This window comes from Pinus tabuliformis, chromosome 1_2, assembly GCF_031772625.1.
Source record: "Pinus tabuliformis cultivar Carrire ecotype Pingquan chromosome 1_2, CPIR1, whole genome shotgun sequence".
In the NCBI taxonomy this organism is placed as follows: Eukaryota; Viridiplantae; Streptophyta; class Pinopsida; order Pinales; family Pinaceae; genus Pinus; species Pinus tabuliformis.
In genome coordinates this window covers 786,006,667-786,034,596 of record NC_142298.1, presented here as the reverse complement: position 1 = coordinate 786,034,596, position 27,930 = coordinate 786,006,667, and the positions used below count along the sequence as shown (strand labels likewise).

Here is a 27,930-nt window from a genome sequence, read left to right as displayed (position 1 = left end):
TGCCAATGGATAATCCTTTATCCATTACCATAATTGAAGTGGAAATTAGTGGCCACTTCAATTATGGTAATGGATAAAACATTATCAACAATCAAAATTATTATTAATGTCTTTATTATCTTAATAAAATAGTGACACAACTAATGTCTTTATTATATTAACATAACATCGATATAGTGACATTTTGTGGTAGTGATGTATATATTAGCTTAGCTTGTTCACATGTTTGACCTTTATACTTTTTCACTATTCTTTTTTTGTAACTATATGAGTCGACACTTGGTACACTTTCGTACTTTCATGACACAAGTGTTATCACTATAACTTCTAGGTGTCTACATACACCCCTTTCACAAACATGGGTTAATCCAACCATTTGAACCTTGAATCTCATAGTTTACATAACACTTCATAACATGATAATCACCAATTGAGCTACCCTTGGGGACTTAAAACCTTTTCATTGAATTAATATATCTATTTTAGTTTAATTTAACATTAATATTTGTTAATGACATAATCCCATTATAATGAAGGTGTACTTTGAATATAGTCTATATTACTAATGGATTTTTACTTTGAGTAAAGTCTGTATTGTTGAGAATTATAGATGAGAATTGTTATTAATGTTTACCCATTTTCTACTGTGACTTCCACCTATTTATTTTTCATGTTTGTTTTTATGCATTGCACTCTAGGGATCACTTCACTTTCTATTTGCTACCATTGATTGGATGCATACAAAATATCACCACTCAAGAGGAGACATGTAATAAGGTTCTTGTTCTATTTTTTTCCATTTGTTGCTACATTTTCTTTCACCATGATGTTCTCAATCTTAACATCTCATAACTCTATGTCATATTTGTATCAATAGTGATTCTTATATTTGTTCATTCTTTCTAAGAAAAATATGAAATCTCGAGAAAAAAAATCCATGGAGGGGGCCCAAAGGTATGGGAGAGAGAGATTAGTCTTCAAAGGATTTTATTCATAAGTGAAATATCCATGAGTTTAGGTAATATATGGTGTCTAATGTAGATAGTATTGAGAATAGGAATGAAACAACACAATATTGTGAAAATAAGATGAGACACAATGTTAAAAACATAGTATTATAATGATAACTAGATTCTATTAACAAATCAAATGGTTAAAAACATTGCAATGTACATTGAAATACAAAGTGGTATAATGATGGTGGTAGCTCATCTTTGAAAAGAGATGTGGTGGATACATTCATTTGAAAAAGGCTCATAAAGAGAAGTTTAAACTATATTTTCTAATGATGTAAAATATTTAAGAGGAAAAAGCACTAAAATGTAAGAATCCTAAGCTCAACATGATTAGGGATAAGTGTTGAGCTAGATGAACCTAAAATATCCAAAAATAAAGGGGGCCTTGATGGGCCCATTAATTTTCACTTAGTGCTCTATTTTGGGCATGATGTTGATAATTTGAAATACCTTTAGCACATTGAGTTGAGTTCCCATCTATTGTGTGTAGCTACCCTGAAAAGAACATGGGAAGACCCCAAAATACATCAAAATATCAAGACCTAAAAGTTACCAACATTAAGACTATTTTTTGGACAAGCTTGAATAAACACTTTGATTAGTGTTAGTTTGAATTAGAGAATTTACATTGTTGAGATTAGTAGCTTGGGTGGTACCCCAAACCCTAGGGTTCAGGGTTGTGGAGGAATTGGCACCATAAAGTATGTTGTGGGCTATGAACCCATGGTTGGAGGTTTTGCACCCAAAGGAGTTGCGCGAAAACCAAGATGCCTTTTGTTTATTTGACCCTTGTAGATGGAAGAACACTCTTAGAGAAGCAAGGGGCAACTTCAAGCACCAACAGAGGCAAATGAAGATACTATTTTTTATATTTCAAAGTGTGGTTATATTATTGAAAGTGACAAGATGACCTAGTGTAAGGAGTGCCCATAAGGGCTAATTTTCACACCACAAAGAGGCATATAAACAGAGGATCTCATAGGCCTCAAAAGGCATCATCCAAGTGCAACATTCATAAGAAACACTCATTTGAAATAGAACAGATATTTTGGAGCTTTAATGAAGAGGAGAAGGAGACGTTTAGGACTACTTCTCATGACTGTTGGGAAGATCCAAGGATGACGTAGAAGGCCAAGTACTTTGGGAGAAATTTCGGGCTATTTGTGTGAGGTTTTGTGAGGATTATTAATTTATTTGTAGGCCGCATATCCTAGTGATTATTGTAGAAGGGACCAAAGTCTGTAGTGGAGTTTTTGGAGCAGATGAAAGGCCTAAAACTATTGCATATCAATCCTAGAAAGGTAGCGAGTGTGATAAACTTGCAAGGAGAGGAAGGTTGCAACTAAGAAGAGGGTTTTGTGAGGAGAAAATGGAGATGACATGGACTAGTATCATACCTAACTAGTTCGTAGACCCTACAATAGAAGTACACCAACTCAAAAGTTATGAATGAAGTGTTTAAGTTGAATGATTGTTAGTGGATAGATAGTCTTAGTGGATGAAAAATTGTATTAGGTATCTTAAGGTTGTTGGAGAATGGAAAATTTTAGGGGCTAATATTTGTTGGTGATTTTTACAAAAAAAATATTTTCCAATTTCCATATTTTATAAAAATGGTTCGCCCAAATTTTATAATATAAAATCATTTTACCTTAAAAATTTCCAACTCTATATAGAGAGTATATATAAATTCATTATAAATTTGAATAATTTTACAAATACATCAATAAACATTTTGTAGTTTTCATATTAGGGACTAATGAGATTTTCCAATGTTTTTAAATTGCAAGATAATTTTCCATCCTAAAAAATTCCTTGTGTTGGAGGGTAGTAAGTAAGTGCCAAAGTATGCCCTAGATGCAGTCTAGATAAGGACATTTGGACTGCTGGGTGAGGCGGATTCGAAGAAATCTCAGTGACTAATATGTGAAGGACTAAAGAAGGAGGTCAAAGGGAGTGATTTATCTAGCCCAAGTTCATTGAAGAGAAGGACATCTTGTAGTAATAAAGGGTAGCCCTTCTACCCTAAGTTTGTCTTCATTAGAGTAGTGCAGGAAGGAAATAGTGGGAATAAGTCCCAAAGGCGTTGAGGAGAAATATTGGGCAGTCTAGAGTTATTCGCAAATAGAGTTATGAACAACTCAACATGAGTCCCTAGCTATGTGTTGAGTCATTGATGGAAAAATGATAATATAGAGAGTGGATTGGTGAGCATGTTCAGTGATCTAAAGGAGTAGGATCCATTGATAGAGGTAGAGTTGCAAATTGGGAGCAGATGGGCTAGTAGGTGTGTTCAGGATATGACCAAGAGGAGCTAAGAGAGCGCGCTACATCAACTAGATGGTCAGTCATACTTTGTTCAAGGTAGATTGGTTTTCATAGAAGTTGACACCAAAACCTAGTTGTATTTCTTATATCAATGATTATATAAATGCCATTATCCCTGGTACGGGAGCCCTAGATAGTTGTATTACAATTTTATAATATAATGAAGTTGGTTTGTTTAAAATTGTAAAAAGTTGTCTATTTTGTGCACTAGTTGATTTACTGTTGTTTATATTCCACTGTACAAAGTAGTTTGTTGTTGCATTTGGATTAGTAGTGTCAGTATTCTAAGACCTAACCTAGATCATCCAATGTCATGGAAAGTAAACATGGTATCAGGCCTACTGTGAGGGACCAGTGAATCAAAGTGTGCACGACAAAGCAACTTAGAGGGAGTTGAGATTGTCTAGATCATGGAGCAGAGTTTTCAGCTAAAGACATGGAGATGTGGTCTTTACTGGCTTGGAAACAAGATTGGTTGGGAATTCTAGTGGATTGGTGGATAACCTGGTGAACAACATTTTTTTGTAGGGTAGGTTGTTGATCATGGACTTCCTATGACTTTCCATGGATCGTTGGGACAGTTCGAGGATTGCTATGGCATGGACGAGATTGGTATGATCGAGATTGCTTCATGTGATGGACAAGATGTTTGCAGGTTATTTTCTTCTTCGGGAAGTGATGTTTCATATATGAGATTGGATAGATAGGAACATGTTGTGTTTGACCCAGGAGGATGAGTGCTTGCAGGACTAGGTTGTGGTGATGATGGGTCATGTTCGAATGCAAATTGGAATAACCTTGTAAGACACAAGACAAGTAGCAAGTTGAGTCAATGGAGATCATGTAGACTTAGGGGGAGTCTAGCCTCAGAGGGAGAAGCCTTATGGAAGTATTGAGATCTTCAAGTTCATATGAGATGAGGCAGAGGCACTACTAAGATAGTGTGATCCATTCTATAAAGTATGTTACAATAGTGGACACCAGATAGGCTAGTGTCATCGATGATGATAATGGATACTTCATAGTGTTGGAAGTACCTCCCTCGCTAAGAGGGAGTGTTGAGATCAGTAGCTTTGGAGGTACTCCAAACCCTAAGGGTCATAGCTGTGGAGGAATTAGCACCACAAAGTCTCTTATGGGCTAAGAACCCAAGGTTGGGGGTTTTTCATCGAGAGGAGTTGAGCCAAAACCAAGATGACTTTTTTTTTATTTGATCCTTGGAGCCCTTAAAGGAGTAAGGGGCAACTTCAAGCACCAAGAGAGGAGGTCTACAAATGAAGATAATAATTTCTATATGTCAAAGTGTGGTTATGTTAGTAAAGTGACAAGTCAAACTAGTGTAAGGAGTGCCCTTAAGGGCTAATTTTCACACCACAAAGAGGAATATAAATAGAGGAGTTCATAGGCCTCGAAAGGCATCATCCAAATGTAACATTCATAAGAAACACTCATCTAAAATAGGCCGCAAAACTTGGAGCTTTAGAAAAGAGGAGAAGGAGACATCTAGGGATACTTCTCATGACTGTTGGGCATATTCAAGGATGACGTAGAAGGCTGAGTACTTTGGGAGAAATTATGGGCTACTTGTGCGAGATTTTGTGAGGAGTATTTCTCTGTTTGTAGGCCACATATCCCTATGATTATTGCAGAAGGGGCCGAAGTCTGTAGTGGGATGTTTGGAGGGGTCGAAAGGCCTAAAACCATTATAGATCAATCTTAGAAAGGGAACAAGTGGGAGCAACTTACAAGGAGAGGAAGGAAGCAACTGAGGAGAGGATTTTAGGAGGAGAAAATAGGGCTAACGTGGACTGATATTAGCTCTAACAAGGTTGTAGACCCTACAACATAACTACACCAACTCAAAAGGTATGATTGATGTGTTTATGTTGAATGATTAGTAGTGGATAGATAGTCCTAGTGGAGGACGGATTGTATTGGGTATCTTAAGGTTGTTGGAGGGTAGAGAGTAGGTTCCCAAGGAGGCCCTAAGTGTAGTATAGAGAAGGACATTTGAACTGTTGGGAGAGGAAGATTCGAAGAAAGCCCAGTGACTGATCTTTGAAGGATTAAAGGAGGAGGTCAAAGGGAGTAGTTTATCTAGCCCAAGTTCATTGACGAGAAGGACATCTTTCAGTGATAGAGGGCAACCCTCCTGCCCTAATTTTGTCTTCATTGGAGCAACGTAGGAAGAAAATAGTGGGAAGTAGCCCCAAAGGAGATGAGGAGCAGTGGTGGGAAGTCTAGAGTTCTTCACAAATGTAATTGTGAACAACTCAACAGGGGTCCCTATGTATTAATGAATGAATGATTAGCTAGAGGGAAGATTGGTGGGTCGTGTTCAGTGACCTAAAGAAGCAGGATCCATTGATAGAGATAGAGATGCAGATTGGGAGCAGGCGAACCAACAAGTGTGTTTAGGGTATGACCAAGAGGAGCTGAGAGAGCATGCTACATCAGCTAGATGGCTAGTTATTCTTTGTTCAGGGTAGATTGGTTGTCATAGAAGTTGTCACCAAACCCTAGTTCTATTCCTTATATCAGTAATTGTATGAGTGTCATTATCCTTGGTACGGGATCCCTAGTCAGTTGTATTACAATTTGATAATATAATGAAGTAGGGTTATTGAAAATTGTAAAACGTTGTCTATTTTGTGCACCAGTTGATTTATTGTTGTTTATATTATGTTGTGTAAAGTAGTTTGTTGTGGCATTTGGATTGGCAGTGTCAGAGATTCTAAGGCCCTAACCTAGATTCTCTAGTGTCATGGAAAAACAACATACATTGTGTTTGTCATTTGTTTCTCTTGGTCACAATGCTTATTGTGTTTTTCTACCCTATTAGCCTCTCAAAACTGAGTTTTGTTCACTATTTGTACTTATACATAATGACTCACCTTAACATATTTTTAGGGATTCAGTCAAGTCATCCTTCCACGATCTTTCAATCATGATTATTGCCCCATGTTGGTGGATACTGGACATTGTCTTTACTTTGTGTCAAGAGAATTCCTTTAACACCTTCTTGTGTTTAGACATTTCATTGAGCTAAGTTTGAGTTCTAATCATGCATCAAAAATTATTTTTACCTCATTTTGGTTGAAGGAGCTCACTATTACCCTCCATTCAATGAATATATTCCTATTGACCATGACCATCTAATGAATTTATTCATATCAACCATGACACATCTTTCTTCAGAGGCTTCATTAAGACATTAGTACCTTAGTTGCCACTTGATCATTGGTAGTTTACCTTGTGTCCAGTACATCATTCATCCTTGAATGATTGGTTCCTTCCAATGTTTGACTTTGACTCATTTATTTGCACGAAACAGGATCATACAAGTACCTCGGCCCCCACTTTCATTATTCATTGATGAACTTTCCTATGGAAAAGTGATGGTTTCCATCATTGACTACTAACCAAATAGTTTTTCCCATTCTTAAATTCAGCTCACTATCACATTATGGAGAATCGTATTCAATAATGTTACTATTTCAAATTTAGTGGAAGAACATGGACATAGCTCTGAAATTCGCATGGTTCTAGAAACCCCGAAAATGGATGGGTCTCTCATGTATTTACTCATTCAATGTGAAAACATTCATTACATTTGAGATACCGAGTTTGAATCAAGGAGACTTTTCCATTCGTAGTCCGCTATAAACTGAGCTCCCTTTCCTCCTCTAATTACGTAGAAGTCGCTTTTTAAAAGAGGTTCCACGTCCAAGTTTCGCCGGTCAAAAACCAATTGAAGCATGCCGTGTATTTTAATTACATTGGGAGTGTGAAGGTTATTCTTTGCGATGGGCCATGAAGCGGCCACCAAGTTGGACTCGAGCGTTACATTGCGATAAAGCCTCAGTGCCGTAGACAACGCCATTCTATAACGCCGACTCTGTCATTATTCCAGCGCATTAACCCAATCATGTGCAATGTCATTTGAAAAGACATTCATGATTCGAGAAAATTTACCTTTTTTTTTATTAAGTCTGCCACCATCCAAGCGCGTTAACCCAATCATGTGCAATGTCGTTAACCCAATCATGTGCAATGTCGTTTATCATGCCAATGATGATGGGAGTAATTTTGGTTTTTTTCCCAACATTAACTGGTATTAACGGGTTTTTTAAAGCAAAATTTAACTTTAAAATTTTGATTAATAAGTTGGACTAATCTATTACAATAAAATATTCCCATGTGGATAAGAAATAACGAGGGAATTGGACGCTATTGGAGTGATCAGTTCATGTGCCCTGTGTTGATGATAGTAACCATTTTGAAATCACATTTTCAGCCTTCATTAATGTACACTTCTGAAAGCATATATTGCCATACGGCAAGATATTTTAGAGTGTGCACCTAATTGAAATAAAAAGTTAGGTTATTTTCATTTTCTTGATTGAATAGAAATTATGCTTTAGGTATATATTGTATTTATATGGTATATTTATAATTTTTTCAAGATTAAATTTCGAGATTCAACCTAGGTTCATCCGTCTTTTCTTTTCTCTTAAATACATCTATCTAGTCCAAGGGATTGTTAGGAGCAGACGAGACAATGATATCATTTCCTTGAGACACTTCCATTGTCGAAGCTTTTGGCACATTTGTAGTTTCACTTCCATTGTCGAAGATTTTGGCACATTTGTAGTTTCCTTGTCACTATCCAAGTGGTATGATTTGTGGGTACATTTGTCCTCATTCATTGAGGGAGCCAAAATTATGGCAAGGCCTTTTCCTGGTTCGATTGAGGGGTGAACTTCCTCTGTAGAGGGATGCGATCGTTGTACATGAGGCTAAGTTGAGTTTGAAGGAGTTGTTTTCTCCATTGGTGTCTTTTGTTGCTAAGTGGTATCCTTATTGTGATTTGTAGTAGTCTTATGTCCTTTTGATTCCTTCGAATCTTACAAGCCACGGTTCGTTTTCTTAGGATCCTGGTTGTTATTGGACCCTTGCAAAAAGTGGCAAGAATTTTGGAGATGTCTAAGCTATTGACAAGTCTTGCAGTGAAAAGCAGTATTCTCATAATCCACTGGTTGTGAATAAACCCTACCCCTCCAATTGGGGAGGATTTTATACAATAACCTTTTAGTGAGGTCCACTTCAACACATGTATGCGAACAAATGTTATAATTCCTTTAGTCATCCTATCATTGCCAGTTTTGATGTAGCGTCCTATTAAGTTACCCACATTTTCCAAAACATTTGGATGAGACAAATGGATGGGAAGGTTAGGGAGGCTTACCTAGACAGGAGTTACTAGTGCTGACATGGAAAGAGGATTAAAGTAAGGGAACCATGGTTTAAAAAAGAGGCTGCAACAACCCCAAAACCAAGGTCCTTGATCCAAAACCTTCTGTCGGTCCACTAGATTCTCAAAGAACACAACAACGAAGCCTTTTGAGAAAAAATGTAGCACAATATTCTGATATCAATTCTATTTCACCCACTTCTAAAGGGAAGATGCTGAGGGCCAAAAGCCATTAAATCAACAAATAAACATTTGTTGTTCATAATCTGCAACCAAGAATCTACATATCACATTGTCCACTTCAAGAGATAGCATTTACGTTACTTGATCTACCACAAAAACCAATCCTAATAGATCTTTTGGGTTTGGTGGTGAACATCCAGGTTTATGAACATCCTTGGAGGACTCGAGTTTGGATGAGGAGGACACACCCCAGTCTTTAGCCCCATCCCTTACTCTTCAAACTAAATAAATCGTAGTCTCCATATTTATGCCATACTCACTGAGGGTTTTCTAATCCTGAAGTTGTCAACCTTCATATATGGGCTGAAAATTGTCATGGGGTTCTCACCCAATACTGAATGCTAGTTGCAAGTGTGGAGACGAGATATGTGGCTTTGACCTGTAGACAAAGGGAACCTCCTAATATTAGTTTCACGAAGATGGTAAAATTTGCTAGATCTTGGGTAGTAACCTCCTCCTAGGAATAGAAAAACCATGCAGAACTGAGGGCCTTAAGAGTTGAGGTTTCCTCTAGCCCAGTGAAGGCCTTCCAACATTTCCAACAAAATCATATAAACATAGCTTCAAGTGATCCAATAATGGCACAACACTATATTCAACTTGAGCGCCAATAGTGTTCTCTTATGAATTTTGGGTCAATGTTTCATAATCAGGCCCAGTGTAGCTTGCATGTTGCATAAAGCCAAGATCTCTACAAGGGTGTTGACCTTCAAAGACAAGAGTTTCCTTGTGGCCATCCCATGCACCTTCACGTCTTGTCCCATAAACATATATTGTGGTGTTTCTTTCAACAACTCTAGCAGCTACCATTGGCCTCCCACGCATGTTTGCAAGCATTCAACAACATTCAACTTCAAGGGTCCATTCCCTGCCAGCATCAAGGAGCCCTGGACAACTACTGTGGTTGCGGAGGATGAGTTGAAGCATACCATTATCTAGGGTTTTCAGAGCTTCTTCCTACTAGAAAATTTGTGTTTATACTTTGTACAAATTATTTTATTTTAGTTATTTTGGTTAGGTAAATATCATTTTTTACGGGTTTTGAATTTGTGAATGAGTGCTTTAACTAGTCGAAGTCCTATGTGCTAATATCAAATATTTTTTAATATTATTTATTTTTTAAAATTTTATATTTGTTTTTTGAATTTTTTTTATAAATTTTAACAGTAGTTTTCCATTTAAGCTTTTAGAATGCTATTGAAGAATTAATTTCTTATTGAAACTATAATATTTTTTTTTGTGCAGTACCTAATTTACCACTACCTTCCTCTAGGGGCAAGGTCCATTAGGCTTGTGTTCATCTTATCTTACGATGAAATATTTGATTCTTACAATCTACATTACATGATAAGCATTATTATCCTACTTTGATCCCAATGTTGATTGTTTTTTGGCAAACCAATCATTTGTGCCATCATTTGAAGACAATTTCTCACAAGATTGTTAGTGTTTGAATTTTGATTTTTGTCATTTATTTTTTGAGCCTTGCTCTTAGTGACAATGCAGATTCATGGTTCATTGGAAAATCCAACACCAAATGTTTATGTTCTCGTAATAAAGACCTTGAGCCAGAGAGAACACACAAAATGTGTTTGTGTGAAGACGTTTTGCACTAAACTTGTGGACTTTGAACAACCTTTTACCACCTACTCACGTTCTACAAGTGAAAATGTTGGATAGAGAAGGAATTCATGGTCAAGTAGGTTGTTGATGCATGTAGGTCTCTATCTCTTTTCTCAAACCTCTATGCTTGAATAACCTTTTGCCACCTACTCTCATTCTACAAGTGAAAATGTTGGATTGAGAAGGATGTCATCGTCAAGCAGATTATTGATGCATGTAGGCCTCTATCTCTTTTCTCAAAGCTCTATGCTTGTATTTTCTCTTGGATTCAAAGCCCAAACCATAGGATTCTATATTATATATACTTCAAATTACATTTAAGGCCAAGAGGCTCTATGATAAAGTTCAAAACAAGCCCAAAACAATGTTTTTATTATCACCAAATTCAAGCATGACTACCATTTCCATCATGGTCCCTAAAACATTGAACCCGTTTAGTTGACCACCTTCCATTGTTTGCACAACTAGAACATTTTTCCTTTCTTTTCCTTTCTTTCTTTCTTTTCTTCTTCTTTCTTTTTTTTTCCTTATTTTTTAGTTAGGCATTTTCCCAATGTTTTTTTTTTTCTAGCATCCACGTTTCATTTATGTATTAATTCTACGGAAGTTGATAGTTATGCTCTTTTTATTTTTCTAGAGTATATCCAATAAATGGTATTGGAAGAATGTTGATAATTTTAATTTTTAGTAGTTGAGAATTCTAGTCATGCGATATACCAAATTTCTAAGAGGTGATTATTTTTGTTTCAATATTCCTAAACACATTTCTTGTTTTCTTTCAAAATGAGAAGATTCTTCCCTTTCCTATGCAATTTAATTATGCCTGTGGTGATTTATTATGGTGTTTTGGTGATTTATTTTGTTTTATATTTTTTTTGCTATAATTTTTTCACCTCATTTTACCTCCAAGCCATATTACTTGAAGGGAACACTCTTTGTTTCAACTACAAGGTGAACTAGCTTAATGAGAATACTTGAAATGACTTAAGATGATCATTATTTTGTTAAATAACCAATTTAGTGAAAGTATTTCAATAGCTATCAAGATCTATTGTTTCACTAGATCACTTCTTATTAGACATCTTATTTTAGGTTCAAGTGGTGTAGCAAACTTTGCCTAGCCTTTATATGCTTAAGAGGAGGTAGAGTAACCTCATTTCAATTAGTGCATTATATTGGCAGCATTGAGTTGGCTATGTTCGTTGATTTTTGCACTCAATGGAATCAGGAATATGTAATAAATTTATCTCTATGTTTATTTGCCACGAAAAATAAAATATTTCTTCATGCATAGTTGAATGATGATGCTAAATTGATTAAATAATTCTCGTTTAACAAGGATAACAACATAGAGTCATTGAAAAGCACAAACAAACTTTACTTGCTATTTGTCACAAAAACACATATTACAAGTGAGAATAGTTTTCTTTCACTCACCCTTTTTTTTCCACTAATAGGATATGCATACGACTAAAATTTATTGGAAAAAAAGAGTACCAAGTTCATCCATAACATTAATTTTCACATAATACTTTATCCCTGTGAGTTGTAGAAAGACAACCATAATGTCAATTTCCCTTTCATTCACATATTTATTTATTGAAATGAATAAAACATTTCCATTCAATCCTATCATAGTAGAAAATACATTAAAGTGTCCCCTAATGTTTTTACATATCCGTTTGACAAAGAGAACTATCATATCACTTTGTGTGTATACACATGGGGGCTTCACTAGGGAAGAAATAACATACCACGTGCGCTCATATTGGGGGATATATATTGAGGAAAAAATGATATAATATATTGAGCATATAATAGGGGGTAAAGGGTTTTTATATTGGCAGATATAAAAATTGGAGCTCAAAGTTAATGAAAATATATAAAGGGGAACAAAAAATGTTAATGAAAAAATATATACCTACAATATCTAATGAAAGTATGGGTTTTTTGAATTGGGAAGGTATATTGGGTAATTGAATGAGACATGTGCTCATGGATTGTGGTAATTGCAGCTTACACCGCTAATGGGATTTCTCATGAGCCCACGGATCTCTTTTATCAAATGAAGAGAATAAACATCCATCCTAATGAGTTCATATTTTCTACTATTATCCAGAAAATTGTGAACTTGGGAGCTCGGGCATAAGGTATGGAGATCCATTGAGAGATAATCACTTGTGGGCTTTCAAGCTGATGTTGTTTTGATGGATGCTCTAATAGATTTATATGCAAAATGTGGGATGATAGAGATTGCATGTGTAATGTTTAAGAAAACACCTCAAGAAGGTGATGTTTCTTGGATAGTTATAATTGTAACGTATGCACAAAATGAGTCAGAGGAAAGGTCATTCAAGATTTTCAAACAAATGCAATTGGAGGGGCACATTTGCTACTATACTCTATGCTTGTGCTAACCTTGCGGATCTAGAACAAGGTATAGCCATACATAGAGAATTAACTAAATTGAATTAATTTTGATATATTTGTGGAGAATGCTCTTATCAGTAATTAAAAGAAGGCTTCCTTAGAGTTTAATCACAAGAGTGCATGGATTCATTATTAAACCATGTCAACCAAATTGTTTGTTGAGAAAAAACCTTTTCACTTCTTTTTATCGTCCAAATGGTTTTAGATTATTGTTTTACTTTAACTTAAAAAGAGTTAAGTGACTATATATGGAAGATGACATTTATAGATTATATGGACTTAAAAAAATGAAAGTGAGTCATAACATTGTATCTCACTATAATTTAAAAATGATGAAATTTATTTTTCAACATATATGCTTTGCATTATATTTGTTGTTCTCTTTGCCGGCTAATGGATGTGCGAAGGAATCCAAATACATTTGTGTTCTCTTTACCCTTACTCAACTTTATTGAAGAAACGTGAAACGAAAACACAAACTTCGTACAACAAGAGTCCACATGAGAAATTTAAACGTTAACATGCGTGTCCCCATACATGTGATAAGTCCCTCACCAAATATGTTATTCTATTGTCTATTTTATATGTTATTCTATTTTTACGCCGTAAGGCGTTTCCCTCTGAAATAGACTCCCCCAAATGCCTTTCTGTCCTAATCGTAGCCATTAGATCTTTTGTTAGACGATTGAACAAAAATCAGCCGTCTAATTTAATAAAAAAATGTTTTAAAACATTAAAAAACCTTAAAAAGCGTTATTAGGCGAATGAACAATGCTCTCCGCTTGACATCTGTGCACTTTTTACGGAGGAGTTCCAGATAGAGTCCGTTTGAATTCTTAGCGGAGTTTATGGCAATGAACTCCAGCGCCGGCGAAGCCTTTTCGTGGCCTCAAGGATGGCGTTAAAGTCCCTTTTGTTGGCGAAATCAGGTGGGTATTTTTGAAGGAGGCAGTGAAAGTATGGTTGCGAAATCCAAAGAATTTGGCACTGTTAATATGGGGTATTGCTGTGGCAGTATCTGGAGCTATTCTTTTTTTGGTTCTGGTTGGCTTTCTTAACAGGGTCATGCCTAAAAAGAGTGAGAGGGATGCCTGGTTTGAGGTCAATAATCAAATTCTAAATGCGCTTTTTACCATGATGTGCCTTTATCTACACCCACAGCGTTGTTATCATCTTTTACTTCTCATTAGATGGAAACCAGAGGACATTGTCAATCTTAGAAAGGTCTACTGTAAAAATGAGACTTACAAACCTCATGAGTGGGCACACATGATGGTAGTTGTGCTACTTCTGCAAATAAATTGTTTCGTGCAGTATGCGCGAATGTGGTCTGAATTGGGGCTATAAGAGATCACAACGTCCGGCTATTGGAGTGGGTTTGTGCGTTTCTGTTGCAATAGGCGCCCCTATTGTAGCTGGTCTTTATCTTATCCTGAGTCCTCTTAGGAAGATTACGAAGCTGAAGGTGATTTGGAGACTACGGTTATACGTATCATTGATGCAGATGCAGATGCAGATGTTATTAGGATAGATGATAACTCTGTGAAAAACAAATCTACATACGCACGGCTTGAGAAGAAATACTCTCTTCTTAGAAGAGGTAGTAAAATAATGGAACCTAAACCGGAATGGCATGGACGTCTATTTGACTGCTGGAGTGATCCTTCTGTTGCATTTTTTTCAAAATTTTGTGGGTTCTGCGTTTTTGGGTGGAATATGGATAGACTGGGGTTTGGGAACATGTATGTGCACATAGTGACCTTCATTTTGTTGTGCATGGCCCCTTATTGGATCTTCACCTTGGCTGTTGTCAATATTGATAATGAGAATATTCGGGAAGGTCTTGGTATCACTGGGATCATTCTTTGCGTGTTTGGGCTTCTGTACGGTGGGTTTTGGAGGATTTAGATGCGGAAGAGGTTTGGCTTACCTGGAAATGGCTACTGTTGTGGGCAGCCTAATGTGACAGATCTAATGCAATGGCTTTTCTGTGGTGTTTGTTCTCTCTGTCAGGAGGTTCGCATTGGAAATTTGTATGAGGTATGTGAGGATAAACTCTATTCTAAAAAATATCTTAGCCAAGATTCACAAGACCTGAGAGATGCTTCACCGAGTTTGGCTCCGTTGGGTCATGAACCAAGATCACCAGCTTTGAATTCACCCTCTTGGGTCAAATCAGACATGTCACCAAATTTGAATGCTCAAGCTTCAGTGTCGCCAGTTTTGAGTCCAATGCATTATTCCATTGAAAACTCCCTTCCTCCACAGGGTATGCCCCTTGTGTTGGAAGGGTCGACATTTCCTTTGTCTAACTTTCTTTTAGCGGAAACTCATATTACGATTTCTCCAGATTCAGAATCAACAGATGCACATAACGTGGCAACTCAAACAGAAAATCTAAAGAGGGACGGCTATCCGATGAATGCACCCATTCCCCAGAGACTGGAAAAATAAGAATAGGGCATTAACGCAATCATACTCCTATGGTTGATGGCTGGAAGGTTAAATTGAATTACCCTGGAAACTTGTCCAGTATTAAGATGCATCTAGACATTGACTTGTTCTGTAGCTTTCTGTAGTGCCCATTGTTACAGTTTACACTTCAGGTTTGGTTGATTCTTTTCTTTATTCGATACAGTGGTTAGATAGAAACGTTCATTGGCATTGTTCTTTAGTCCATGAAACCTTACCTTACTTAGAAGGGGTTGATTAGTGCATGAACAACATTTCGAGCTTTACAGATCATCCATCCGTCTTTTAGGTTGCTCCCGGATTGTGAAAGTAAGAAATGTGAGATAAGAGCAGTCAACAGTTCCTCACTGATGTATATTTGTTTGCAAATACGCAGAATATGAGATTCTGATTTTTAATTGTGTTGATGCAATTTAATTTTGCTTTCTCATCTAAATTATCTGACTGAATCCTGTGTAGTGAGTTAGTAATATATTTTGGGACAAATTGCATTACATGTACTGAACCACATCCTAACATGGAATATTTCCCGTGTATGGTTTGCATTTATGTTCTGTACATTCAAATTTACATGATTTATGGTTCTATGGACAAAGCTGGATAGTTCTTTCTAATTCTTGATCACTATGTGGATCCAATACATTGAACTTGGAGCATTGCTGACAAATGAAGAGGATTTTAAAAGAAAAATTATGCCTTCATCTGATCTACAACCTGTGAGGGAAATTTTACTTCTATCTAGCTCAGGCAGCCTCTCCATAAAACACTACCTTTTGGTAGCAAAAGTGGAAAAAGGTAAACCTCTAGAGCTGGAGGCGAATGAAGAGGAGTAGGGAAAACCTTCCAGAGCTGGGAAGGAATGAAGGGGAGCAGTGGGAGTCTAACACAGGTCGAGTAAACGTGAGTCATGTTCGACTCAAGGAGACAAGGATGAGCTGGTCTGGTGATTCTCTACCCCCAGACTCAGTTTCAATGCAATGCAATGTTTGTTAACAGATCGGCCTGATGGAATCTAATGGCAGTGGAAACCACTTTGGAAAATCAAGTCCCCACTAAAAGCATGAAGCAAGGATCTTCATGTGGCTGACCATATAGAACAAGGCCCTACTCTGTGTAAGTACTACATGGTATATAAGAGGATTGGACATGGGCCAAGTCGATGTACTTTATACAAGCTGGATGAGGAAGCTATAGGAGATCATCTTGCCCATATTCTTCCCCATTGTGGGCTGGAATGGATAGCCTGATACGAGTAGGAGGTGCTGGGCAAGGTGAAACTAAAGTAATAAGTTTTACACAGTGGCAGTAGAAGCCAGATTTAAAAGAGTTCAAAGCTTTACTCTTGATAGTTGGGAATTTGGTTTGCAATGAACGTTGATGCTTTTGAAGGGAGATTCATCCCACCTTTCCAGTGTGCATCCCAACATAGATTTATATTTTCTAGTTATATAACTCTTCCCAAAGCAATGCCTAAGAGGCAGCCTTTTCACGATTTTGACGGAGCAAGCCAAGGATCTCCTCCCAAATATAAATATAAAGCAAGTGGCATAATTTTTTTTTAAGACACCCACTTTTTCAGGGTCAACGCCAGATTGGGAGAGGAATTTGATAGTTATGCTGAGCTCCTTGCTTTGAAATTGCTTATTAATATACTTTGTAAAAAGGGGTTCAAGCTTCAGATTTTTGGTGGTAATAAATTCGATGAAGGGTGAATTTACGGTGGGGAAATGGTCTTAATTCTGATTTTTGATGAGTTAAAAGGTCGATTTCTGACTCCATTTCTTTTTTCATCATGCCTATAGAGAACTCAACTCTTAAATTGATCTCCGGTGACTCAATTGGTGGTAATAATTTGGATGAAGGATGAATTTAGAATGGGGATCTGGTCTGAATTCAATCTCTGGTGACTCAATTGATGGTAATAATTTGGATGAAGGATGAATTTAGAATGGGGATCTGGTCTTAATCCTGATCTTTGATAAGTTAAAAGGTCAATTTCTATGTTTAACTCCATTTCCTTTTTAACAAATCAAGGATCTCCTCCCAAATATAAATATAAAGCAAGTGGCATAATTTTTTTTTAAGGCACCCACTTTTTCAGGGTCAAGGCCAGATTGGGAGAGGAATTTGACAGTTGTTTGTAGCGTTATTCTTGGTTTGAATATGACTATTCAATTGCATAGCTTCCATATACTTTCATGATGTTCTAGGAAAATCTCATGTTTAATGTGTTATTTTAATCGAGCCATGTAAGCTTCCAACAAATGTTCATCACTTCTGTTATCCATTCTTGTGGCCAATACTCAAAATTTTGAATTTTAATTTTCGATATCACCTAAGTACTTGATTCTTGTCAATTGACTAAATTAGCCTTGTTCCCAAACTTTTCCATATTGTGCTTCCAAGTCTATTGTAAATAAACCCAAAGTATAAGAATAAAAAAAAGGCTTTCTTTTAACTACCCATTTAGACCATTGATAGCGTTATATTTCAAAATTCAAAGTTGTTATGTGAATCGTTTGTTTATCATCTATAATATTATGCAATTCAAAATATTTATTTATTTGTTTCACCTAGGTAAAGATATTTGTTCCTTCAAACTTCTTTAATTCAACCTCAAGAAATTTCATATTGTTTGGAGACAATCCATAAGTAACTCCACTATTTAGAGTTAAATCTTTTTGACAACTGCTTATTTTTAGAAACTTTAACAACATGGATATTACCTTTATTTTCATGAATCACTTCAAACATTATCAATTTCAGGGGGCCTTTCATAGAGGGCTTGTACGATCTTATGTTCCAATTTTCCATCTTTTTCTCCATTTCCTTATTTTCATCCATCTTTTGTTTCAATCATTCCACCATTTTTTTTGTTTTTTTGTTTTCGTTTTTTCCATATCCTATTTAATTGATTCTTGTATTTGCGACAATTCAACCTTTCTTATCATAGTGTCAATTATTTTCTTAATTTGAATATCTAAATTGAATACTTGATGTTGCACGTCTTCTATTTCTTCATCAGTCATGATTGAGTTTTCTAGAAGTTTAATTGGTGAAGTAACTCTTGGGTGTTTCTTTGGAGCCATGTGAGAAAAATAATGCTCCTCTTTTATCTCTTTATCACAACTATGGTGAGCTCACTGGAGAAAGTTATTGGTTCTAAGGGAAAAGGAGTGTTAGGGGTTATAGTCGTTTGATATACATGTGTGGTTCAATAGTAGTGCTTGGTTCAATCATGCTCTTAGTTGTACTACTCAACTACCTACGCACTAAAGATTGGCCTCACCAAACATTGTTCTCAATGTACTAACAATTAGGTGTTGAAAATTGCAACAAGAAATTCTCAATTTGATTTTTCCTTGATCAAATTGATAAAATTTGAATTTCCACATCAACAAACAACTTGAATGATGTTAACTTGTGTGACATGGCTTATGTCACCCAGTTTACTCAGTAAATTCGAGTTGGAGGAGTTAGAGTTCAATTTTGCATGTGTGATTGCTAATTTGTAGTAATCAAGGCCATTTATCTCATTTCCAGTTAAACTAGTTCCAACTGTTGGACGAATTAGTGGAGGGTCAAGTTAAGCAGTGGGACTTCAGTCAAACTTAATGATCATCCAGTAACTGATCAATCATCCCAAAATATCTAGTGCATCCAGAGAATTCGAGTTACCTAGTTGAGGTGGAGATTCCAAGGCAATGTAACATTAATAGTAGACTAGTCTTAAGTGTACAGGTGTTGCATGCAGTCAAATTATCAGCCTAAGGAATTGCACAATTTAATTAGAGGAATTTCCTAAATAATGGGGCTTAATTCCTCAAGGAACAACACAAGGAAGTATGAGCTCAAGACGAGGAAAAATGTGACCTAGTCTGGGTTAGATGGCTTCAATGAAGAATGAAATAAATTGTGCACTTGTAGGGTGAGATTAGTTGTGCAAAGCAATTGTAATACATCTCTATGTCTGAGATTTTTGCTATAAATTTTAAATTAATGTCCTCAAAGCAGTAGAGTAGGTTTGTGTCTTGTGATTTTTATTAAAACTTCATGAGCAATTGTAAATATACAACATAATTTCTACATGGTATTGGAGCAGGCTTCACATTAAAACAACAAATTCGAAGTCGTTTCTCAGAGGTTCAAATTTGAAGATCAGTGTAGCGAGATTTATTCGGAGCTGAGAAGATGGCCTTCAACGGACTAAGGCTAGAGTACCCAAAGTACTGAATGCATGGGTACCCAAAATACTGAAGCTTGACCGCTGTAGTTGACATTTTCAAAAAAATTCGCTGGATTTTTTCAAAATCATGTTGTAATTTCTATCATTTTCTATGCAAAATTAAGGCACTCAAAATTCTAAAACTTGACAACTATAATCCACTTTTTCAAAAAATTTAGCTAAATTTTTTCAAAATCATGCTGGAATTTTTATTATTATCATGATGGCTCCAATAATTTTTCATGCACTTTCAAATATGGAACGACGACCATGATGTTGTTCACAATGTCGTATCGTTTCTTTCACCTCTTCCATTACAATATAATAGTATTTTCTAATAACACCATAAATAGGTAGCATATGGAAAAATCACATCTCGGAAGACAAAAAAAAAAAAAAAAAATGTACAAAAACATGTTCACATAAACAAAAACAACTACATGGATAATAGATAACCTCTACATGACATTACTATTATTTACCAAATAGCCATATTCGAATACACATAACTAATCATTTCAAGTATAACTCATTATCATCCACCCTAGCTTTCAACAATGTTCATTCACATGTTCCTATTTTTCCACACACTACTATTATTTACAAAATATCCATATTCAAAATACACATAACTAATACTTTCAACTCTAAATCATTATCATCCACCCTTTCTTTGAACAATGTCCATTTACATGTTGCTATTCTTTCACAAACTATTATTATTTACAAAATATCCATTTTCAGAATATGCATAACTAACTATTGCAATTGTAACTCATTATCATCCACTCTTGCTTTCAACAATGTCTATTCACATGTCCCTATCCTTCCCCACTCTATGCTATTCTTCCCCACTTTATACATGTCCCTATTCTTCATCACTCTATGCTATTCTTCACCACTCTATGCTTTATGGTGTTTCCTTTGCAACATAAAGTACAAATGCTAGTATATTTAAAAGAATCCGAATGACGACAAAAGATTGTCAAAGTCCATTGTCATGGCACGGTGGCACCGTCTTGTGCTGGCTGCTTGCCAGGTCATCAACCAACACACGTGACTTACCGTCTTCAGCCGAGAAATCGGACAAGAAATCACGACAGCCACCGCTAATTCTGAGCATCCCGATTTCCGGCAGAAATCGCAGTGATCCAGATCTGTCGTTGCCTTCAAAGAGCAGATTGTAGAGAAGCCATGGGTGGTTCTTGAATTTGTATGTGGCCTTCTAGCATTCGGCTCACAGCACTGGCCGCTGGTCTCATGGCAGGATCTTCCTGTATGCACCAAAGTGCCACCATCACAATTTTTCTCGCTTCATCCTCTTTTGGCACTCCATCTACCAAACGAGGATCCACGATTTCCATTAATTTCGCTTCCTCAAACCTCCGAATGGTCGCGGTAGGAAGATAACACTCTTCTGCTGGAGCCGAGAGGTCCACGCACCGCCGCCCGGATACGAGCTCCAGCAACACGATGCCCAAGCTGTAAACATCGCTCTTGCTGCTGACTCCCGCCTCCATCAGCCATTCAGGCGCCAGGTAGCCTGGCGTGCCTCTCATCCGTGTCAGAACTCGGCTATGCTCATCAGTCCGGTCGATGAGCTTCGACAGACCGAAGTCTGATAATTTAGCCCTCAACTTGTCGTCGAGGAGAACGTTCTCGGATTTCACATCGAAATGCACAATACATTCGCGGCATTCTTCGTGTAAGAACGCCATCCCACGGGCTGTGTCCACTGCGATGCTCATCTGGGTACCCCAACTCAGAAGCTTTTTGTCGTCTGTGGAGAAAAGCCAGCCATCCAAAGAGCGGTTGGCCATGTATGTATTCGTAGACGAGCAGGTGGTGGGATTCTTCCGCGCAGAATCCCCGAAGTCGGACGAGGTTGATATGGCTCAGGCTTCCCAGACTGGCAATCTCCCTTCTAAACTCGTCGTAACCCTGGGAAGCCTCTTCCAATTGCTTCACGCCAACCATGGTTCCGTCTCTCAGGATTCCCTCATACACTGACCCGAACCCGCCGGTTCCCAGCTTCCGACTGAAGCTGTCCGTGATTTCCTTCAGTTCGTCGAAGGTGAATCTGGGAGGCAGAACCGACAGCGTGTTCAAGAAACCATCGTCGATTTTTGCTGCCGCCGCCATTGTTGTCTGGCCCTTTTTTCGCAGAAGGGCAAAGAGAATTAATAAGACAATGAGGATGAACAACAGAGCGCCCCTTATGCTGACCCCGACAATGTTCCCGGGCCGCTTCCAGAAACGAGATCCGTGACCTTCCGGTTGGGGTGATTCATCCATGACCTTGATGTACCCTAACTTCGTTTGATCTGATACCGTTTTCATAGACAGAAGCTCTTCGTAATGAAAGCAGGAGCCAGAGGATTGCCAGTAGAACGCAGCTACGCAAGAGCAGTTGGACAAACAGAGTCTCTTGCATTCATCAAGGCTTACTTGAAGCGGATCTAAATACCTGCTAGGAAAATAATCGATTCCTCGCACCTCGACTAATGTATGACTGGAATTGCATCTTAGTTCCTGCTTAGGCTTGCAACCCGAGGACGCCCGATCCGGCTGCGAGAAATAAGACGACTCCGGGGCTGGGCAGGTGCACCGTGCTCCAGGATTCACACAAATACCGTAAGGGCCGCAGTAGTTGGGAAGGCGGCAGATATCATTAAAGAAATCCACGAAGAAATCGCTCTCCACTTTCAATCTGGACCGCGTTTGCAAATACAGCTTTAGGTTCCCGTCGGGCTCCATTCTGATATATCGAAATCCTTTGGTGGAACCATCGGAGAGTCTAAGAGAGAACCCATACGGATTGCCTCCCGTTTCTCTTATGCACTCTCGTGTAGTATTTCCATCTTGCCGGTACTCGAGCAACAGGCCGTCGTCGGAGAAGGCGATAATGGTGCGATAACAGCTGGAGTTGTAAAAGCTAGCATACGCCTCTCGGGCGGATTTCCTGAGCGTGTTGAACTCCAGAATACCGTAGGGGAAAAACTGCGGCGCCATGGCGAAAAAACCGCCCCCGCCGGGCAACACCCCGGCCATGTAAATGCTCTCCGAAGTATTCGAAGCTGAAAGGCTGGACACCAGAAACGTGCCAGCCCTCACACGTTGGCTCGGCAGTACTGTATCAGTGGGATGATCGAAACTCTGCCAGAGAATCCCGCCGCTTCCATTGTATATCAAGAGATTTCCCATGGGACTGAGCATCATGCGCGAAGCGCCTGTAACGTTTGCAGACCAAATGACGAACCCATCTCTTTCTCCGTTTTTCAGCACCAAATTTCCCTCTCTGCTGACAAGCAGATTCGCATTACTTGACACTGGCCTGTTCCTATTGGCACACCAGACGGTCGTTTCGTTGTAGTGAAGATAAACAATCGCCAGCAGAAAAGAATTTGCATCCAGTGAACGGAATTTAAGGCCAAATTTGCCTCCTTCGCTCTCGAGGATCGATTGAGATGAATTACTGGTTACAACCGCTATGGGATTTGGATTTGTAGAGAAGAGGAGACTGATCTCATGGTTTGCGGCAGAAACGGTAGAGAGTAAAGTAGAGCAGGTGAGAAAGAGCAGGGCGTTGCTCCGAAAATTAGCCATGAATGATTTCTCAGAAGCAAGAAGTGCATTTCAAGCTCCCTAAATATAAAGATAACACTACAATAAATGTGATGCAAGGTTATCCACACGGGGATAATGGTGGCACAAATAATAATCACCGTGGTTGACTCATTTGTGTGTGCAGAGTATGTAAAAGTCGAAAGTATTTGTGCAAGTGGATTCCGTCGCCACGCGGACGATTATTTGAAAGACTTTTATGCCCACTTGTCTTTGAATTTCGAATTTGTATATACATTTCTGCTGGGTCTTCCTTGACTTGTCATATGTACTTGAGATATTAGGTGTATCTGATCTTTTTAATATGGTTATTTGGTAGAAAATAAAGTGTATAATTTTAATTTAAACATGACTTTGAGATTCAGCTTTTGATTTGATGAATTTAAACATGACTTGGAGATTCAGCTTTTGATTTGATGAATTTAAACATGACTGGGAGATTCAGCGTTTGATTTGATTCAGTGACTTCCCCCTTATAATTCACACCATTCGATCATTTGAATCAATTTAATGAGTTTCAATGATAAAATTTATTAATATAATTAAAAATACGATAATTAAATTTTCAAAGATTTTGTAATTAGTTTTATATTAATTTAATATTTCGTTTTGTTTTTAAATCATAATAAATTAGTAATATATTTAAATAACTAAGGTAAAGTTTAGAATATTTTTCTTGTTATTACTATAATACTGAAAAGCATATCCGCATATCTTAATAATTATCAATTTAGTAAAAAGAGAGATAATTATGTTCAATTGTATTAATTTAATTTAATAATTAATAAATTATATTTTTTATATAAAATTAAATTGTAATTAGAATAATATTTAGTTTTTATTGATTGTATTAAAACTATGGAAAGCTATATTATCAGATTGATGATTCTTTTAAATATAATAACAAAGAATGTTTATAATTACTATTTAATTTTGGAGTAAGATGAAAAATTATATGAAAACTAAATAATATTAAAAATATATATTATATTTTGGAGTAAGATGAAAAATTATATGAAAACTAAATAATATTAAAAATATATATTATTAAATTGATAATAATTTTAAATATAATTATAATTAACATTAAATCATTATTATTTTAAAATAATAAAATTAAATTTTAAATAAAAAAATTCAGTGAAAATCACATCATAAAATTAAAATTTATTTTTACTAAAACATAAACATAATAAAGAAGTTGGTTAGCAATTCAAAACTCAAAAACATATGATAAAATTTAAAACTTATCTCTTTATAAATAGTTAACTATTCATATTAAATAACAATAAACTCATAAAGACTATCTACCCATTATTATAATAAATTTTATTGTATTTAATTAATAATAATAACAATATCAAATATTTTTCTAAAATAATACAACAATATTTTTAATAAAACATATAAATTTAATAAATAATTATCTATTAATAAAATAATTCTACATATAATAAACTAGTTAACAAAATTAAAATATAAGTACAATATATAATTATTAATTCCTAGACATAAGAGAAAGAGAAGTTCATTTATAAAACAAACTATTTTAAAATTATTTTTTAACTTGTCAAAATAATTTCCAAATAGGTTAAATTATAAATATAATATATAATTATTATTCAAAATTTTACTAAACATCATAAAAATATAGAAATTCAATAGCTTAATAAACCATTTTAAATTTACTTATTAACTTCAATGATTTCATTTCCGTGAATTTCCAATAGAATATTAGTTTATAAATCTTTAAAAAAATTATGTATCTATTTTGTAGTTAGAAAAGTTAAATTTAAAATTCAATTTTAAACTAATTTGATAGAAAGATAATATTTGAAAATAATGGGATGAATGTTAGGTTTTTTTTTTTTTTTTTTTTTTTGAGTTTAGACTTCCGTGATCCATATTAATCATAACAAATTCTTTCAGAAGCAATTATATAGGAGCAATTTCGTCTACGGGTTTCGAACCATTAAGTGTGGTTCATCTTCAGGACAAGATGATGAATTAGATCTAGGCATTGAAATAAATAGATGAAGAGAGCAACTAACTAGCCGTTAGAAAAAACAACTAGTTTGACTAAGTTATTTATTTTCTATTTTTTATTATTTTATTTCTATTTTTTATTTTAATTTGTTTAATTTTAATTAAAAAAGATTTTAATTATTATTAATATTGTTATTATTATTTATTTTATTTTATTTTTGGTTAAAATGCTATAATAAAATAAATAAATAAAATGTATAAAATTAATTATTATTATAGTATAGATATTATTTATCTAATAAAATCATAATATAGATATTATTTAATTTAATATAATATACATTTTATTTAATTTAATAAAATTATAATGTAGACCTTATTTAATTTTATTATTATAATATAGATATTAATTTAAATTAATATCTATATTATTTAAATTAATATCTATATTATTTAATATAGATATTAGTTATATATATTAAGAGATCAGGGCAGGGATCCAACACCTGTTGATGCTCCAACCATCGTCTCTGTTAAGATTAATGGGCCTTTTTTCAATTTCTAAGGCCTCTCTGAATTTACAATGATGAAAATGGTTAACCTTAGCTATGACTTTAGCCTCTTATATACATATGTGATGATTGGTCTTTTTTGCATGTTTTGCCAAGGCTGAGGAGTGAGACCTCCCATGTTTGATGTCCGCAGCATGTTCACAAATCCTCTGATTTATTGATCGACCAGTCTCTCCAATGTAAGGAGTCCCACAAGTACAAGGAATAATATAAACTCCCTTCACATCCTTTGGGTTAACCGGGGCCTTGAGAGAACGAAGAGAACTTCAAATAGTGTGAAGGGGTCTGAAGGAAGAAGGAATTTTATATTTCTTCAGGATCTTTGTGATTTTGTTCGTGGTCCCCTGAATAAAAGAAAGATGAACCCCATACTATATTTTATATTTTATTAGAGAGAAGATACAGTGTAACTATTTTTTTCTTGAATATTGTAATAATTGTGAGAATGTTGTTGATGTTTTCACAAAGCCCATTGGGAAGATAAAATTTGAATTGTTTAGGGAGATGTTAGGTGTGGAAATCAATCATTTCTTCATTAAGGGAGGAACTTGAAAATAACATAGAAACAAATGTTATGTTTTTTTATTTTATTTTAGTTGTAATTAGTATAAAGTCGGCCTAGTTATAAAACTGTCAAAATCTGGCCCTTACAAAATCTTTTGGATTCCTTGCATATTTTCCTGCATCAGGATACTGCTCCTCGGTTTCTGTGCACGCTCAAGGTTCCACCTCTGCATTGGGTTTCACGCCCTTGTTCCCTTGTGGCAAATATGAGTTTAAATAAAAAAACTTGGCGTTAATTTTTAAGCCTGCCTTCCTGGCAAAAGGGTTGGCAATATTAATTTGTGGGGTTGTTAGCCAATTTTATTTTATTTTGGTTATTTTTTTTTTTTTTAAAAATATGGACAAAATTCGTTGGCCGATATTTTCAGGTCACTGCAAAAATTAAGTGGGCGATAATTTTGCCAGTTCTCGCTGCCAGAAACCGTCGCCACAAATTCCCAAATTGTTGCCTCGTTAATTTCCACCAAATTTAGTAGCTCTTCTAGATTTAGCCAAGCTTCCAAATTTAGTTGGCATTCCACTAACTTTAGCCAAGAGGTCTAGTTGACCAAAACTTTGACTGGCCATAACTTTCGCATATGATGTTGGATTGAGGTGTCTTTTGTGTTGTTGGAAATCTTGTGATGAGCTCTTCGATATGACCTTGGATTCAAGGAAATCCAAGAATTTTGATTTTTGAGCCTTTCTTGAGCCTTCTTTGATCAATGAGTGTTTCAAGAGCCACATGGATCAGTGAGAGCGCTACATCAGCTAGACTGTCAATTGGACTTAGTTCAGGGTAGATTGGTTGTCATAACAGTTGACACCAAACCCTAGTTGTATTCTTTGTATCAGTGATTGTATGAGGGTCCTTATCCTTGGCACGAAAGCTCTAGACAGTTGTATTACAATTTGACAATATAACGAAGTTGGGTTGTTCAAAATTGTAAAAAGTTTTCTATTTTTTGCACTAGTTGATTTACTATTATTTATATTCCACTATGAAAAGTAGTTTGTTATGGCATTTGGATTGGTAGTGTCAGAGATTATAAGACCCTAACCTAGATTCTCCAGTGTTGTGGAAAAAAAAGGATGTTTCAAATCTACTTTGAAGGGCCAATGAATCAAAGTGTGCACAACAAACTAGCTCATAGGGAGCTAAGATTGTTTAGATCATGGAGTAGAGGTTTCAACTAAAGAAATGGAGATGCGGTCTTGTCTGGCTTGGCAGCGAGATTGGTTGGGAGTTCTAGTGGATTGGTGGATAACCTAGTGAACAACAGTTTGTTGTAGGGTATGTTGTTGATCATGGACTTCCTATGACTTGCCATGGATTGTTGGGACAACTAGAGGATTGCTTTGGCATGGACAAGATTGGTATGATTGAGATTGCTTCATGTAATGGACAGGATGTTGGCAGCCTAGTTTCTTCTTCAGGCAGTAATATTCCATATTCGAGATTGGAGGGATGTGCACATGTTGTGTTACATTAGTGCTTGTAGGATTAGGTTGCGGTGATGATGGCATGTGTTTGACCGCAACTCAGACTGACCTTGTCAGACACATGATCAGTAGTAGGTTGAGCCAGTGGATATCTTGTAGACTTAGAGGGAG

The 27,930-nt window shown here is 36.1% G+C and overlaps 1 protein-coding gene and 1 pseudogene across 1 annotated transcript; one reads left to right on the top strand and one right to left on the bottom strand.

The window, feature by feature from the left end:
* The first annotated feature begins 7,397 nt into the window (after positions 1–7,397).
* LOC149208230 (uncharacterized) lies at positions 7,398–15,348 on the top strand. The gene is given in 4 exon segments (XM_089398274.1): positions 7,398–7,458; positions 13,760–14,217; positions 14,219–14,343; positions 14,397–15,348. Coding segments are annotated over 4 exon segments (1,596 nt in total).
* A 5,352-nt stretch (positions 15,349–20,700) lies between these two features.
* On the bottom strand, positions 20,701–23,218 carry LOC149208229 (G-type lectin S-receptor-like serine/threonine-protein kinase SD2-5; annotated as a pseudogene).
* Positions 23,219–27,930: the final 4,712 nt, after the last annotated feature.